Source organism: Spinacia oleracea, chromosome 4 (assembly GCF_020520425.1).
Source record: "Spinacia oleracea cultivar Varoflay chromosome 4, BTI_SOV_V1, whole genome shotgun sequence".
Lineage (NCBI taxonomy): Eukaryota > Viridiplantae > Streptophyta > Magnoliopsida > Caryophyllales > Amaranthaceae > Spinacia > Spinacia oleracea.
The window spans coordinates 145,490,932-145,509,203 of NC_079490.1; the positions used below are offsets into that span (position 1 = coordinate 145,490,932).

Sequence of the window (18,272 nt, forward strand, 5' to 3'; positions counted from 1 at the left end):
TGGGCGCAGCGCTCGTCGCACGTCGCAACAAGCACTCGCACGCCATCGCTGGGCGCAGCGCTCGTCGCACGTCGCAACAAGCACTCGCACGCCATCGCTGGGCGCAGCGCTCGTCGCACGTCGCAACAAGCACTCGCACGCCATCGCTGGGCGCAGCGCTCGTCGCACGTCGCAATAGCGCTCGCTGCGCGCGAGCGATCGATGCTTGGGCAGCACTCGTGGCACGCGAGCTTACGCTCGCTGCGCGCGAGGCTCCGCACGCTTGCGCGAGGCAGTGCGCGCTGTGGCGCAGCTCGCTTGCTGCCCACACGCGACTGCTCGTGCCTTGCTCTCGCCCTCGCCCATTCGCCCATTGCACACAGCCCACGACACAAGGCAGGGCTGCTGCCTTGTGCTCGTGCACCATGGCCTTGCTCATTGCTTTCGTACCGCATGGGCGACGAGCTCCCTTGCTTTTCGTCACATGCCCGCACTATACAACACCCCTTAAGGGTAACACGTAGCGTCCATTGCTTTGTGCGTGCAAGTTATATGAGCGAATCGCATAAAAATTTAAAATTTATATTCAAAATTAATGACAAATTAATAAATAATATTAATTTCATAATTTTAGGGCGAAAAATCGAAAATTTATTATTCAATTGATTTTCGATCCCAACTACCAATAAACGAACTTATATCCAAATTATAAACCTTTTTAATGATTCATATGATTAGTTATATGTTTAAGAAACTTATTTCAAGTTCGTTATGCACGCCTATGGTTCATTCGGGTCGATATAGGTCATTTATGGTCAAAAATGGCATTTTCGATCCCAATTACCAACAAACAAACCTATATCCATATTTTAAATGTTTTTCATGATTCTTATGATTAATTATATTATTATAAGACTCATTTCAACTTCGTTATGCACGCCTAAAGGTCATTTGGGTCGATATAGGTCATTTATGGCCAAAAATGGCATTTTCGATCCCAACTACCAACAAACGAACTTATATTTAAATTATAAACCTTTTTTAATGATTAATATGATAAGTTATATGTTTATGAAACTCGTTTCAAGGTTGTTATGCACGCCTAAGGGTCATTTGGGTCGATATAGGTCATTTATGGCCAAAAATGGCATTTTCGATCCCAACTACCAACAAACGAACCTATTTCCATATTCTAAACGTTTTTCATGATTCATATGATTAGTTATATGATTATAAGACTCATTTCAAGTTCGTTATGCACGCCTATGGTTCATTTGGGTCGATATAGGTCATTTATGGCCAAAATGGCATTTTTTATCCCAACTACCAACAAACGAACCTATTTCGATATTCTAAACGTTTTTCATTATTCATATGATTAGTTATATGATTATAAGACTCATTTCATGATATTTATGAACGTCTATGGGTCATTTGGGTCGATATAGGTCATTTTTGGCCAAAAATGGCATTTTCGATCCCAACTACTAACAAATGAACCTAAGGACACTTTCTAAATCTTTTTCATGATTCATATGATTAGTTATATGTTTATAAGACAAATTTTAAGTTATTTATGCACACATAAGGCTCATTTGGGACGATATAGGTCATATTTTGTCCAAAATGGCATTTTCGACGGTTCATGCCAATTATAGGCGAATAGTTTTTTTAACTAATTTCTAGCCTAATAATACATCATAAATAAGCTATTTTATGTACCTTTTCCAGATCTTGAACTTCCTTGCAACTTTTGAATATGTCATGCATGAATTTCATCACGTAATAGCCACACTCGACCCCACCCTCTTGTTGGGCGCACTAGATTAAAGACAACATAAATTAGATAATAGGAAATGTAATTGTTTTGGCCGTACAATAAGTAGTGAACAAGTTATTATTTACCTTAACTGATTTCCATTGAGGAAGTGCGCTTTTTTTGACATTCATTTTCATCAACACTCTGCAATTCCACAATTCTTTGGAAGTTAATTAACATTAAATGCTTGAATGTAAAATATGATTGCAAGTTTTATTTGATTGCAAGTCCCAAGCATATATTCCCGAGCGCAAGACATATGATCAGCATTTGAACAGATTAGAAACTGACCTGTTCAGCTGCTGATCTGCTGCTGCTGATCTGCAGCGGAACAGATCAGTTTCTGATCTGTTCAACTGCAGATCAGCAGTAGCAGATCAGCAGCTGAACTGATCAGTTTCTGATCTGTTCAGCAGCTGATCTATTGCTGCTGATCTGTAGCGGAACAGATCAGTTTCTGAAAAGAACAATATTTTCATGTCCTCTTGATGCTGCAATAGGTTGTGCCCAAACGAGGTTTCAAGATCATATAATACAATTTGAAACCATAAAAGAAAGCATAATGAATCATTACAATGTATTGATGAAACTATCATACCAGCGGAGATCTTTCATTGTAATCTGTCTTGTTTAGATCAGCTCCAGCCTTTAGCAAACTCTTTAGCTGATAAAGATCTCCGTGGTTTGCAGCATTGTTTACTTTAAGAGCAAGTTCTGATTCTTGTTGTGTTATGTGAGATGCGATATCAGATTCAACTTCCGTCAAGTTGAATTTTCCATCATTTCCCTACAACATTAAAAAGTAATGAATTAACAGTTAAATACCATCATCTGCACAACTTATGAAATGGAGTGCAAAACTGATTTTAAAAGATTCACTACTCACATTGCCTACATACCTTAAGGAGATTGTCAAAGATTTTTTTGCCGTCAAAGAAGTATATGTCAATAATATTACTCAACGATTGTTTCTCAATCCGCAGAAGCCGGCACAGATCAACAACTCGTACTGTACAAGATTGAGGGATGTTGCAAAATATGGAATTTTGTCCAAAAGTACTGTCTGGTTCAAGATGTGAAATCAGCTGTTCTGACCCATCTTGCCCAATACTTACTTCCTCCTATGGAGAATAACAAAAAGATATTACCATAAAGATACCAATTTTAATGGAAAAAAGGGAACACAATATATATATATAGACAATTAGACATACCATCTTTCCATGACAGACAAGATAAAGTTGATCTACCACATTTCCCTGCTCCAATATAACTTCACCAGGAAGGAAAAATTCTTCATGGACTTTGGTTACCTGCAATACCAAGTGCATAGGATTAACAGTATCACCTTCAAGGATTTCACTATGGTGGTAAGATATACAGTAGTACCTTACAATCTGATTCTTGAACTCTGGAGAACATTCTTTGAAAAGAGGAGCTTTTTCAATGAACGACATGTATAATGTATGGGAAATCTGTACAAACAACAACGTATTAATTAGTACATTTTTATACTAAAGTTACAGAGACTATATATATATCAAAGTCAAAGTATTACCTTTGCTCGAAGTAATATGGGAATGTCCTGCAGAACAGCAGCTTCAGTATAGCTACTTTCATACTGCATACGTAAATGACCTTTGATCTTATTGCGGAGGTCCTTGTCAAGCCTATTTCTATACATATATTTCATGACTTCTACTGTTTTATCTCTAAATCGTTCTGTCTTAGAGCCTTTAACTATCAATGCAGTTATATTACCAATCAAATAAGCACCCAAAATCATGTCAAACGAGACATAGATCACAATGAATATCATTTCCCTCAGATTAACAGCATGTATGTCCCCATAACCTGTAATTTGACAAGAAAAGTTATTGATAATGATACATATCACATATGTGTACATATATATTTGAGTGGTTAGAAAAGAAAATAACAGACCTACAGTAGCCATGGTGACGATGGCAAAATACAAAGATGTAGTATACCTCCTAAAAAGATCAATTTCCCTAAAGTGGGAATAACTATAATCTCCCAACTTCAAACTACCAATCCATGTGTAACCTTCTTCTTGTTCAGGAATTGTAGTGGCTAAATAATAAAAGATACAAGCCGCAGTGTGTGTGCAGTAGAGTTCAACAGTGAGAAGTTTAATAATTCTAGTAAAAAGGTAGTTAATCCTTATGTCCTTCTCCATTTTCTGGAGGAAGAAAGTAATCTTATCGATATTGAGTTGGTACTTAGATCATGGATTGGTGATTAAATGCTTTGAGTAGGTGTCTAACATCTCCCATCTCATTGAAATTGTACAGGGTGCACCTTTTCAGCTCACCAACTAAATCAATTGTTAACATTCTTGATGTGTAAACAAATATTTAAATATTCCATCAGGATCAAGAGCTCAATTTCCTTTGACACCTCAACACTACTCCCTGGAGCTCTGCACATCAAATGTCTTTTATACAACTATACGTCAACAGTCAAGCATGATTGAAAATCTCATAATTAACAACTTTAATGAACACAATAGTATTTGGTTTTCACTTTCTTTGGCATACACTAGATGTCTTCTATAATAGTTGTATTTACAGCTCAACACATATTATGGAAAAGTTCAGAATTCAGATCACAGTTTACAAGTTTTTGACAGACAATAGAGTTAGATAAGGCAAAAGCAACCTCCGAACAACATGATCCTGAAATATTTATAAGCTAGGGTTTTCATTACTTTTAAGTAGTTGCAAAAAAATGAACATAATCCTAAACCAATTTGTCAGAATATTGAGAAATTCAAACACAGGAACAGCCCCATGACTTCTAGGTTTTTTCATGAAATTAACAACGATTTCTCTGATATTCTTAATAACTAAGTCCAACAAAAACTAACAGCACAGAACCACTGCAAAGTGCAGAGACAGCACATAATTGAAGATGTACCATACAAACAAAGCCAATACAGAACAACATCATGGCAACGTAGTAAGTGGTCTATACTGATTACTGAGTACTAAGGTACTACGAGATGAAAGCGGGTCAATAATGACATTAACAGCAGAACATATAAATGAAAAAATGGTTTGTAATTCACCTTAAAGCAAAATTCTACAGATGCCACCAGCAAAAGTTAACTAGAAGTACAAATTTCAAGCTATTAATGATCAAAGTAATACCTGCGCAACAGCTAGTTTCACTTTGCATCAAGGGCAAGCTCGAAATAAAGATTTGCACTCAATGCCACAAATAAAAAACATCAAAATTTAAAGAACTAACCCCAAAAAAGCACCCCATCACCATCCCAACAGAAATTCAGCAGCATATGCAAGCAGAATCACATTTCAATATCCCCCAACTCATAAATTGACCTAGTGCCTCGTCCCCGGTGAAGTGACGCAGCTAGCTAGGCCGTGAAGAATAGCCCTATATAGTTGGAGGCCAGCGAAGAATGACGGTGAGGAAGCACTGCGCCGCGCCGGTGGTTGGAGGCCGGTAAAGAAGAAGGGCCGAACGTCGGTGGTGATGGTGCGCGGTGATGGTGGCCGGAGTTTGAGTGTGGACGAGAGAAGGAAACGTGAAGGGAATTGAAGGCTGCTGTTCTTTGCGTGAAAAATGAAAGACTTAGGTTTAAGTTGCCCTTGTTTCAAATTGGAGGGAAAGTTTGATGAATCATATTTATATAGGGTATTCTAGGCTCATTTAGGTTGCATTTCTAGGCATTCGTCTCATTTTAGTTGCATTTAGAGTCATAATTGCATAAGTCGTCGTTATTGTACTCTATTACGCTCCGTTTGTGTTTTCTTTGATATTTCAGGTGATTTTACAATCATTTGGGTGCTTTCGGAGTGTTTGGAGGTGGATCGAATGATCACCGGATGGTTTGAGTCGGAGACGAAGTGTTTGATCGAAGAATTGAGCTTTCCGGGGATGATTAACTCGATGTATCGCTTGTGCATAGCCTCGCAAGATCCCTCGTTGGCTCGCAAGATCCCTATTTGGCTCGCAAGACCTCTCGTTGGCTCGCTACATCTATCGTCGTGCCTCGTCGCTTCATGGTTGTTTGCTTCACTAGGCCAGCGAGGGATGGCTCGCTAGCTCCCTCGCTGCCTCGTTGCTCGTCGCCTTGGCCTACTATGCATCTCACTAGGCCAGCGAGGGATGGCTCACTAGCTCCCTCGCTGCCTCGTTGCTCGTCACCTTGTCTTGCTGCACTTCACTAGGCCAGCGAGGGATGGCTCGCTAGCTCCCTCGCTGCCTATATCTTCGTCGCTTAGCTTGCTACACACATGCGCATGGCAGTGAGGGATGGCTCGCTAGCTCCCTCGCTGCTCTACTTTCTTGCTAGTCTCTCATCATGATGCCAGCGAGGGATGGTGCGCAAGATCCCTCGCTGCCCATGCCTCGCCTTCTATCTTCCTGTGTGCGCGGCTCGTGCTCGGGTTTGGCTGCCACGTCATCGCTCCATCGACCAATCATCGACGACTTTTATTTTCTATTTTCATATTTATTCATTTATTTTATTTTAGAAAATAGGAGCATATAAATACTCAAGGGAACTAATTTATTTCTCTCATGTTATTATTTTCCTTAGAATTCTCTTAAACGCTTAGTTTTATTTTTCTCTCTTCATATTATTTAGCCCTAGTACACTCCTTTCGATCGATCAATCTAAGGTATTTTTCATAATTTCTTTTGCTTTAATTTATTATTATTGTTTTCGTTCCTTAGTTTAATTTTTTCTTTGATTATGAAATTCATGTTTATTATTTCTATCATGTTTGTTAATTCAATTATGAGCGAGTAGTCGTATTCTAGGGCTAAGTAAGGGAAGCCATGTTTATACCATGATTATTATGCATAAAGTTTGTTAATTTATAGACTATTGCTTGAGTATTCCGATTGATTTGTTTTAATTGTTGATTCATGTTATCGGCCAATTTCATGAATTGATTATCTAGCTAATAGGAATTAGAATCGAAAGATCGTATTTTTAGAGGCTTAGTGCAATTGGCAATTCTTATTATGTTAGCGACCGTACTGCATATGTTGAATTGAAAGTGTTAAGACCCGACCGTAGGATTAACATGTACTTTAATTACTCGGCTTAGTTTATTCATTTATGGATTGATTTGTGTTCTTGGATTGGTATAAGCATGGTGAACCGAACAGACGCCCTAGACCTTTTAATTCATTGATAATTTCACATTTACATTATTGCTTTAGCTTCATTAGTTAATAATATCCAAAATCAACTTTCGTTATTGAAATAGTTCGTATAATTGGGCAAAAACTAATAGAACTTGTCTCCCTGTGGGATCGACCCGTATTTGCTAAGTATCTGCTAACAACAGACACCGTGCACTTGCGGTATCACTTTTAATTCATCAAGTTTATATTCAATTTTTGCTAAAATAAAATCTATAAAAATAAAGATTAAACAAGATTAAACAAGATTTTATTTTTATAGAGAGAGAAAGTAGAGAGAAGGCAGAGCAGCAATTGCTCTAGAATGTATTGATTGTGACCCCTTTTTCTAGGGAAGTGGGAATATTTATAGTACTAGGTTTTTGTGGGAATGACCTAATATTCCCCTTACATGATTGGCTGGGGAATGGGAGAAGGACACGTGTCCTTTCTCCTTACAATTCTCTGATCCCCTGTAGCAATAGTGGGCTATTTGGGCCTATTGTGCTTAGTAATTCACTTGGGATACATACTAATTAAGCCCTTTTCCAGGTATAGGTTTTATATGTACATTTATACATACTTAAATACATACATTGTAGATACCTAGATTAATACTCATGCCCCGGAGTAGACTTTGCATGATTTCTGCTTAGGGGGCGCAATACGTGCCAGGTGTCACATCTTCATTGGTGCACGAAGGCATGGTAATTTTGCCCACAACAGTTCCCTTCTTCATGTGGGAATCGGTACATCTTGGTTGCCGTTGATTACGTTACAAAGTGGGTGGAAGCTATTGCATCGCCAACCAAGGACTCTAACGTGGAAAAGAAGCTTTTCAAGAAAATCATCTTTCCGCGCTTTGGAGTCCCAAGGGTCGTGATTAGTGATGGGGGTTCCCATTTTCATCAAAGGACTTTTAAGGCTCTTCTGAAGAAGCACGGAGTTACTCAAAAGGTTGGCATGGCTTATCATCCTCAAACAAGTGGCCAAGTTGAAGTTTCTAATCGACAGATCAAGAGAATTCTCGAAAAAGTGGTCAACAAGTCTCGAAAAGATTGGTCGTTGAAGTTGGATGACACATTATGGGCGTTGCGCACGGCCTACAAGACTCCGTTGGGGACAACTCCGTATAGGTTGGTGTATGGCAAAGCTTGTCATTTACCAGTTGAAATGGAATATCTCTCTACTTGGGCCGTCAAGGAGATCAAATATGGATTTAGAAGCGGCCGGTGAAGCGAGACTTCTTCAATTGAATGAGCTAGATGAACTACGGTTTGAAGCTTACGAGAATCATAGGCTCTATAAGGAGCAAACGAAGAAGTTTCATGATAAGATGATTCAAAAACGGGAGTTCAACATCGGTGATAAGGTCTTGCTTTATAATTCACGACTACGGCTTTTTCCAGGAAAGCTTAAGTCTAGATGGTCCGGACCTTTTACCATCACCGAAGTCAAGGAACATGGAGCTATTGAGGTTGCTAGTGAAAATGGAACCAAGTTTAAAGTGAACGGTCAACGTTTGAAGCTATACACTGAAGGGGTGTTTATTGGAAAATTGGAGACGATCTATCTCTCCGATCCACCCACCGACGCTTGACTATTGAGGTTTGGAGTCAAGCTAAGGACTTAAAACGAGCGCTTATCGGGAGGCAACCCGATTTCTAACTCTTTTTCTTTTCAATTTTTTTCATTTAATTCTATTTTTAATCTAATTTATTTTATTTATTCGGTTATTTTATTGAAAAAAAAAAGTATATAAACAACAAAAGAACAAAAATATTTTATTTTTGAGTTCACCTGAATTCATTTATTTATTTATTTATTTTCGTATTTTTATTTTCATTTTTTTTTTTAGATTAGTTTTTCGTTCTTCGTATTTCTTCATTTTTTTTTGCGTGTTTTAATTTTACTAACAATTCTAATTTTTGAGTTTAGTGGTGTTTGAATTTTTTTCTTAGGATGTGTAGGTGCACGATCAAGCTATTCCGAGAGTTTTGATGCATCGACAAGCTGTAGCAGCCCCTCGCGTAGCCAGCGATCGAGCACTCGACGCCAGCAAGAGAGCAATCGATACTCACGCCAGCCTTCATTGCTCCAGCGAGCGCTGCCTCGACCACAGCGAGGGATCTCGCGCAGCTCCAGCGAGCGATGGGTCGAGCACAGCGATCGGTCTCTGCGCTACGCCCTTGCGAGCCAGCCCGCACGCGCGCCAGCAGTAGTACCCGCAGCTCCAGCGAGCGCTGCCTCGACCACAGTGAGGGATCTCGCGCAGCTCCAGCGAGCGATGGGTCGAGCACAGCGATCGGTCTCTGCGCTACGCCCTTGCGAGCCAGCCCGCACGCGCGCCAGCAGTAGTACCCGTAGCTCCAGCGAGCGATGGCTCGACCACAGCGAGGGATCTCGCGCATTGCTTCATCACCATACCCGGCGCTCGAGCCCTCGTAGTAGCGAGAGAGCACTCGCCCCAGCGAGGGATGCCTCGCCCAGCCTTGCCAACTCCACCCGATGTTTCACCCACAAGCCCAACCAACATAATTTCCCTTCACAATACCTTGCCCCACGCAACAACTCACCACCCTCCATCTCTCTCGCACACACTCACCAACATCCCACCGCCAGCCACCCACACAAACTACCGGCGGTCGGCGACCACCCCTGTTGCCGGCGCCGCCCCAGCCCAGCCACCCACCCTCAACAATCCTTCACCTTTTTCCCCACTTTAACACCATAAACCCTAGACTTAATCAATTTGGGGGTTTTTGTTTCTCATAATTGGAGTTCAAATTGGTTGAATTGTGCACTTCATAAGGGTCAAAGGAGGAGATTTACATCAATTTCATGCTCTATTCATCACCAAATTGGTAGTAAGATTCGAATTACTCCCTCTATTTTACTCTTTGACATTATTCAAGAATTTCTATGCTTATGGTTAAATTGAATTACATGAATTACTTGATTGTCAATTGAAATTGATTGAGGGACAAATTGCTTCATTGTGAATTCTGGTTTTCATTGATTTGATTGTTGCTTGGAGTACCGGAGTTTTGATTACTTGGATTGTTGGCATTGTTGATTGCGGTGACACTTATCACAGATTTTCATACACCATGACACCACCAAGACGCTCAAATCCTAAGCGTAATGCCACTAAACCAACTGCACCCAAACTTGCCACATTCAAAAAGCCACCCACCCCAAAACCCCCACCACCAAAAGTCACCCCACCCATAATACCACCACCCTTACAAGCCCCCACACCCATAATACCACCACCACCACCACATCTAAATCCTGAGCTTCGCCGACAATCTTTGCTAGCCGCCTTGCACAAAAGACCGGTCCGTTCTACACTTTTCTACTCCATAGATGCGGCCACCAAATTGGGACTTCATTCTAATATTGACGAACTTCTTTCTGGTTCGTCTTGGGAGAAATTTCTTGGTATTACTGAGCTTACTTTTGCAGATTGGACTTATGAATTCCTAGCTTCCTTTGAGTTTAAAGGAGAGCCCTCAAAGATGTATTTTAAACTTGGTGGTGTAGCTCGTGAATTGACTGTCGATGAGGTAAATGATATATTTGGATGGGAGAAAGGATGCGTAATTAATTCATACGGGTTCAACACCTTCTTGGATGACAAGATAGGTGAGGATGGTACACCTTGTGATCTCTCCCACTTTTGGTTTCGAATAACTGGAAAAAAGGATTGGAATCCCGGCCATAGAAAGTGTGGCTCGATCATCAAACCTTCCCTCAGATTGCTCCATCGGGTGATTAAGAGTGTCTTCTACCCTAAAAAGGAGATGAATCAAGTCACCACATCTGACCTCAGACACTTATTGGCTTTCACTATTGAAAGGACCCCGGACCTTCCTACGATTGATTATGGTTCTTTCTTGGTCTCAGCTTTTCATACTGCTCGTAATAGAGATGTTGGAGATATCCATTGTGGCGGTTTTATCACTTGTATTGCCAAGCATTTTGGGCTGTCAACTGGGGGCAAGAAGCCGGTTTCATTGAAAAACTATTTGCTTGATATTAAGGCATTGGGTCGTTTTGGTTGGCTCAAAGAGACAGGAGATCGTTATATTTGGAACGTGAAACGAGGGGGACACCGCCTGGCCGGCTCCCCTTATGCCTATCTCCCGTGTTCTCGAGCGGATCTCACTACCTTGGGATGTTTGACATTCTCACCTGACTTTCGACGATCGGGGAGCCGGACGGCAGACTCCGCGCGTCCACCCCCCGGACCCTCAGTGAGTCCTCCTGCATCTCCCATTGCTGCTACCCTCGAGGGTCCGGCATCACCTACTCCTATTACTGGCTCTGTACCACTTGAGCACCAGCTGGGAGCCTTTGTTTCGCTTTGCGAAACTTTTCATACTGCTGTCTTTGAGCGTCTCTCTGCTCTTGACGACCAGGTTGCCTCTTTGCGACAGGATGTTTCCACCATTCTTGGACGGCTTCCAGCTCCTGCCCCGACTCTTGCTGAGTGAGTTGTTCCTTTTCTCTTTCCCTTGCATTACTATGTATTGTCGCAGTGGGGTCACTGCATCATTCTAGCTTGGGGGAGGGATATCCTATCCTTTACTGCTTTCTTAGTGTACTTTTTATCGCTTTCATAGGTGTTGTACGCTTTGTACCATCCACTAGGGGTGGGAGTTTACGTGCAACGGAAAAAAAAATGTACTGCTTTCCTAGTATTATTGATTAGTTTAGCTGTTTTTCTTTACTTGCATTGCATTCATATTTCCTTATACCCTGCATAGTGAATTTGACTTTCAAACCATGTTCGGACTTTTTTTGACTCTTTGGAGCTTCTCTTGAACTTAGCTATGATTCTGAAATTCAGTCGGTTGTGCTATACATTGATAACTGCTTGGCATTGTGTGAACCAATTGAATGGTATGCGGTAAGATGTTGGTCTCGTATCAAGAATAGCTAGCCAATTATCTTGTAGGTCACCTTACTATGTGTTTGTGTGATTGATGTGACTTGTTATCGTATGATTTTGGCTTAAGATTCATTAGTAGTTTAGTTGCAACTCACGCATGCCGCGTATGACAGAGGCCATTCTCTTAGGAAGCCTTCAGACGAATTTAGAAACATCAGTTCCTGCCTTTCATACCCATGTTGTAGCCTTGTCCGTTTATTGTTTTAACTCCACAAATTGAGCCATATTAGCCCCGTTGGTTACTTGTCCCGAGTCTAGCTTGGGGGAGCTTCGGTGTTCATAATGGTTTCGTTGATGTTGATTGATTGGCACACTAAGCCAATAGTTCGTGGTTCGAGGCTATGTTTGGATTTGTGGTTCGGAAATGATGTATATTATTGTCGGCACCCAAGCTTGTAACAGTTAGCATTAGATTTATTTATGTACTTTCGATTTTCATTCTTTAGTTTCAATTTCAAAAAAAAAAAAAAAAAAAAAAAAGAAAAAAAAAAGAAAAAAAAAATAGAAATATCAAAGAAAAATCAAAAATATGTTTTTCGTTTTTTTGTATATAGTTTGAAGGCAAGGAAAGGGGATTGAACAAAGAAATTGACATTATATTATGTTTTTTTTCCTTGGTTATATATAACTTGGTTGATTGTTCGGGTTTCATGGTTCGATGGAGTTGGATTTTCGGCATTATCACGCCGACGCATATAGTTCACATTTGCTCCCCAAGTTGGACCTTACTCTCACTTTTTCCCAAATTATATCCTACCCTTCCTTTTCACCTAGCCCCATTACAAGCTTATTATAAAGACCTCTTGATCGGCATGTTTGTTTTGTGAATGAGCGAAAATTGTTTACAAGGTATGCGGCGACGACTAGCTTGATTGAGAACGGTTTGTGGCTAAGCTTGGTTGTTTCAACTGTGGATCATGATGCTTTGTGGTTCTATTTGTATCCGAGCTAAATTTCTGTCTTAATAACTTTGTTTGATTGTTTGCCCGAGAGTTGAGTAGGTTTGTTCAGGTTCAATGAAAGTCATGTGCGTCTCATTTCTCTGTTTTCGGTCTAGTGTTGCTTGGGGACAAGCAACAGTTTAGCTTGGGGGAATTTGATGAATCATATTTATATAGGGTATTCTAGGCTCATTTAGGTTGCATTTCTAGGCATTCGTCTCATTTTAGTTGCATTTAGAGTCATAATTGCATAAGTCGTCGTTATTGTACTCTATTACACTCAGTTTGTGTTTTCTTTGATATTTCAGGTGATTTTACAATCATTTGGGTGCTTTCGGAGTGTTTGGAGGTGGATCGAATGATCACCGGATGGTTTGAGTCGGAGACGAAGTGTTTGATCGAAGAATTGAGCTTTCCGGGGATGATTAACTCGATGTATCGCTTGTGCATAGCCTCGCAAGATCCCTCGTTGGCTCGCAAGATCCCTCGTTGGCTCGCAAGATCCCTCGTTGGCTCGCAAGACCTCTCGTTGGCTCGCTACATCTATCGTCGTGCCTCATCGCTTCATGGTTGTTTGCTTCACTAGGCCAGCGAGGGATGGCTCGCTAGCTCCCTCGCTGCCTCGTTGCTCGTCGCCTTGGCCTGCTATGCATCTCACTAGGCCAGCGAGGGATGGCTCGTTAGCTCCCTCGCTGCCTCGTTGCTCGTCACCTTGTCTTGCTGCACTTCACTAGGCCAGCGAGGGATGGCTCGCTAGCTCCCTCTCTGCCTATATCTTCGTCGCTTAGCTTGCTACACACATGCGCATGGCAGCGAGGGATGGCTCGCTAGCTCCCTCGCTGCTCTACTTTCTTCCTAGTCGCTTATCATGATGCCAGCGAGGGATGGTGCGCGAGATCCCTCGCTGCCCATGCCTCGCCATCTATCTTCTCGTGTGCGCGGCTCGTGCTCGGGTTTGGCTGCCACGTCATCGCTCCATCGACCAATCATCGACGACTTTTATTTTCTATTTTCATATTTATTCATTTATTTTATTTTAGAAAATAGGAGCATATAAATACTCAAGGGAACTAATTTATTTCTCTCATGTTATTATTTTCCTTAGAATTCTTTTAAACGCTTAGTTTTATTTTTCTCTCTTCATATTATTTAGCCCTAGTACACTCCTTTCGATCGATCAATCTAAGGTATTTTTCATAATTTCTTTTGCTTTAATTTATTATTATTGTTTTCGTTCCTTAGTTTAATTTTTCCTTTGACTATGAAATTCATGTTTATTATTTCTATCATGTTTGTTAATTCAATTATGAGCGAGTAGTCGTATTCTAGGGCTAAGTAAGGGAAGCCATATTTATACCATGATTATTATGCATAAAGTTTGTTAATTTATAGACTATTGCTTGAGTATTCCGATTGATTTGTTTTAATTGTTGATTCATGTTATCGGCCAATTTCATGAATTGATTATCTAGCTAATAGGAATTAGAATCGAAAGATCGTATTTTTAGAGGCTTGGTGTAATTGGCAATTCTGATTATGTTAGCGACCGTACTGCATATGTTGAATTGAAAGTGTTAAGACCCGACCGTAGGATTAACATGTACTTTAATTACTCGGCTTAGTTTATTCATTTATGGATTGATTTGTGTTCTTGGATTGGTATAAGCATGGTGAACCGAACAGACGCCTTAGACCTTTTAATTCATTGATAATTTCACATTTACATTATTGCTTTAGCTTCATTAGTTAATAATATCCAAAATCAACTTTCGTTATTGAAATAGTTCGTATAATTGGGCAAAAACTAATAGAACTTGTCTCCCTGTGGGATCGACCCGTATTTGCTAAGTACCTGCTAACAACAGACACCGTGCACTTGCGGTATCACTTTTTAATTCATCAAGTTTATATTCAATTTTTTTTTTTTAACCATTATAAGTTGCTCTTGTTGTATAAGGGCAACTTTTGTTGAGCAACTTATAAGGTTTTTTCCTCTAGTGATTCTTCAAATCAGTAGGATCGAGCAAAATTCGTAGAAAGTTGAGTAGAATTTTGCAAAAATTTGAGGAAATTCGACATTAAAAAAAAATCAACAAAATTGTAAGAATTATGTAAACATACCTAAAAATTTCAGCAATCTTCGCGAGAAATTACGATATACTTTCCGTTTTTTCAAGTGATTTTGAAAAAAAAATTCGTTTGAATTCAAGTGAGGAGAGAGAAATTGACGTGAGGGAGTGAGGAAGTGTGTTGGTTGAAGAGAGAGAAATTAACGTGAGTGAGTGAGGAAGTGTGTTCTTTGAAGAGAGAGAAGTTGTCAGTTAGCAAGAGAGAGAAATTGCAGTTCATCATTAATTCACGAAATAATCTCAGCCATCTGTTTCATCATAATCCAACGGCTGGGAGTGGTTCTCATTATAACCTAGGTTCTCACAAGAACCTGGTCCTATATATATATATATATATATATATATATATATATATATATATATAGAATCGGGATCTGGTGAGAACCACCCCTTAAGATGAGAACTGAGAACTAATCTCAGCCCTCGATCAATTTAATCCAACGATCCACATCTCGACCGAACAAATCAAAAAAAGTAAGGGTAATATGGTAAAATCGCATTATTGAATGACCTCCTCTCCCTCAACCAGAATTTCAGTTTTTGTTTCTCTCTCTTCCCTCGTTTTCTCTCTCCTCCAGCAAATCCCCTCAACCCAATTGGGGTTTGTTTCAGCTCCGATTTTCCTTCACCTTTGAGATTTTCCTCTTCCAATTCGCCAGGTGTCTTTCCTACGATTGACTTATCTTCTTCAACATCTTCGATTCCTACAAGTTTCTTGTCTTCGTTGCGATTTCACGTTTTTCAATTCGCCAGGTATGTCTTGAATTTCCGATTTGTTTCAGTGTTTGCTCTTTTGATTTTGGCTCAAATTAGGGATTATTGTTTTTCGATTTAGGGCTTTTGTTGCAGTATTTTGCGATTTCATTGTTTAAGTTAGGGTTTAGTTTTCTCGAGTTAATTAGGGTTTCACTTCAATTTTTGTATTTTTAACCCTTAAATTTAAGGGTTTAAAACTAAACTTGTTGTTTTGTTCTGATTTATTCTTCGATCTCATTCATTGTTTGATCTATATTTGTTTGTATTATTGTGATTAGGTTTACTAAACAATTTGTTTATTAGCTTGTATTTTAAAAAAATTGGATTATATTGATTTTGGACTGATCTTTTGCAACGACCAAAAGTTGAGTCAAACATAGATGCTTCACCAGGACTATGGATTGATCTTAGTTTCTTGATGTATTCCACTAAGGAGGAGCTCACTTTGGCCTACCTAAAGTACTTTAAAGTTGGTCTCTCTCTTGAACCTTAATTTGGCAGGGGAAGGTCTGAAATTGTAGATTATATGGAGAAGGGAATGTATGGGCCTGCAGTGCATAGTATTTTCAGTTAGTTACTAAAGAAAGGGATTGAATTCATTTGAAATTCTATTGGGAAGATATTTTGTAATTGATTTACGGGTGTTTGTTGTAGCCAGGTTGAGATGGGCTGTGTTTCCCAATTTTTTTCAATTCTTCCTCGTTTGCGTGTTTAGATTGGATGATTAGTTTGCTTTTAATTTGAGCCATGATTCTCCCTTGAAAATAGTGTTTTTGGTTGTTGTGTGGCAACTATGGAAAATGAGAAACATTTTGATATAAAAATGAGAGTTGTATAGCTTTTCTTGACTGGTGTTTTCTTGAGCTTATTATGGTTTAGGTGAGAGTCTTATTCTCCTTAGCTTGGTTTATTTGGTGGTGCAGGATTGCTAAAGTGATAAAAAAGAATTCCTGTGTAGAAATGATGGCAGCTTGTTTGGTATGTGGGTAATTTGAGTATGTTGAATATGCTGATAACTTATTTCCCAAGGGAATTAATTCCCTTCTCGTGTAAATTCGGTTGAGTTTTCTATGATAGTCTCTTATAAATGTAGTGTTCGCATGTCAGGTTTGGTCGTTAGTGAGGAGATTCGATCAACCTCGGAAATATGAGCCATTATTTGTTAGTTGATGCGTGATGCAGGAAAATCTTGAGATTTGGAAGTGTAAAACAGGTTGATATGAAATCAGGGATTCGAGCGACTAAGAGCATGAGAGGCTGGAGGTTCTGGATGACAATGAGCATATCATCAGTATCAGGATTGTTGGTGGAGATCATAGGCTAAAGTATGGCACTTACTGTCAATTATCTGACGGATATGCGGCGAGATCAACTACTTCCATAGTAACTACATACTCTGAACTTGTCCAAGTGTCTGGTATTGTAGCTGGTGTAAGTGTCTTAATGAACCTATTAGACTTAGTAGCGTTTATCTCCTTTTTTATTATCTTTACTTTTAATCGATTCTATTTACTTTTACCGGGTTTTTTATCTACTTTAAAATTGCACAAAACGAAAAATATGTGAATGCAAAAGCGCAAAAGATGTGGAAGAGCATTTTGCAAAAGCGATAATTACCCCGAATTTATCTTTAGATAATAACCTACTAGCTCAATTGGAAGAGCATTTTGCAAAAGCGCAAAAGATGTGGGTTCGAATCCCACGTAGGTTATCTTTACTTTTTTTGTCGTTTTATTCACTTTTAGTGTGAAAACATTTACTTTATGCTAATTTATCGCTTCAAACCATTTAATTGTTCATACACTTTGATGTTTTCTGATTTACTTTTGAATATTATTAGTTTACTTTTGAGTTTGTTTTATTTACTTTCCGTGTATTTCTGATAAATAATGTAACAAAATTCACAAAGTTTCTTAATTTCTTTGCTACAACACAGTCACAACTCACAGGGACTGCTGTCACAACCAATCAACCATGAGATATTAGTTTACTTTATTATTAGATTTAATAATCCTTACCTCTGTTGTATTAGTGTTGGACATTTACTTTTAAGTTATTATGATTTACTTTTGAGGTACTTTGATTTACTTTTAATTTTTTGTAATAACTTTCGAGTTTTTTTTTTAATTTACTTTAGAGAACCTATGTAGGAATCGAACCTACATCCCCTATGCATTTGCATAGTGCTCTACCATTTGAGCTAATAGGTTTAAGAAACACTTAGTGAAGCTAATTAAACACACCTAAATTCCAACACAAAGTCTCGTCCCCGATTCATTTTGATTGCCTCAACACGAAGCATGAGGAGAGCATACAACACTTCAATATAGTGTCAATTGATTTCTACTGAAGAAAGTTCCCTCTTTGCTCTCTCACAAGCAGTTCTCAACCTCGCAAGTGTCTTAAGATTTCTAGAGCGCAAGCTACTGCAGCTGCTACTGGCTCATTAAGGTCTGCTATATCTCCTGCGTCCTTGGTTGTTTCCCCTATGAAACATTAAAGTGTGTCGG

The 18,272-nt window shown here is 39.4% G+C and overlaps 2 protein-coding genes across 3 annotated transcripts; one reads left to right on the top strand and one right to left on the bottom strand.

The window, feature by feature from the left end:
* Positions 1 to 718: 718 nt before the first annotated feature.
* LOC110777531 (potassium channel SKOR-like) lies at positions 719 to 5,426 on the bottom strand. 2 transcript variants are annotated; one of them, XM_056826368.1, is made up of 8 exons: positions 5,072 to 5,426; positions 3,357 to 3,652; positions 3,193 to 3,273; positions 3,013 to 3,111; positions 2,698 to 2,919; positions 2,397 to 2,585; positions 1,885 to 1,942; positions 719 to 1,800 (listed from the first exon to the last, which is right to left on the bottom strand). In XM_056826368.1, the coding sequence occupies exons 1-7, from the start codon at positions 5,115 to 5,117 to the stop codon at positions 1,886 to 1,888; spliced, it is 990 nt and encodes a 329-aa protein (XP_056682346.1). In that variant the 5' UTR covers positions 5,118 to 5,426; the 3' UTR covers positions 719 to 1,800; position 1,885. The 2 variants fall into 2 exon arrangements, with proteins under 2 accessions (XP_056682346.1, XP_056682345.1); XM_056826367.1 differs by having other exon boundaries at positions 3,357 to 5,426.
* Positions 5,427 to 8,123: 2,697 nt separating this feature from the next.
* Positions 8,124 to 8,579, top strand: LOC110793845 (uncharacterized). The gene has a single exon (XM_021998775.2). The coding sequence runs from the start codon at positions 8,124 to 8,126 to the stop codon at positions 8,577 to 8,579; it is 456 nt and encodes a 151-aa protein (XP_021854467.2).
* The last annotated feature ends 9,693 nt before the right edge of the window (positions 8,580 to 18,272 follow it).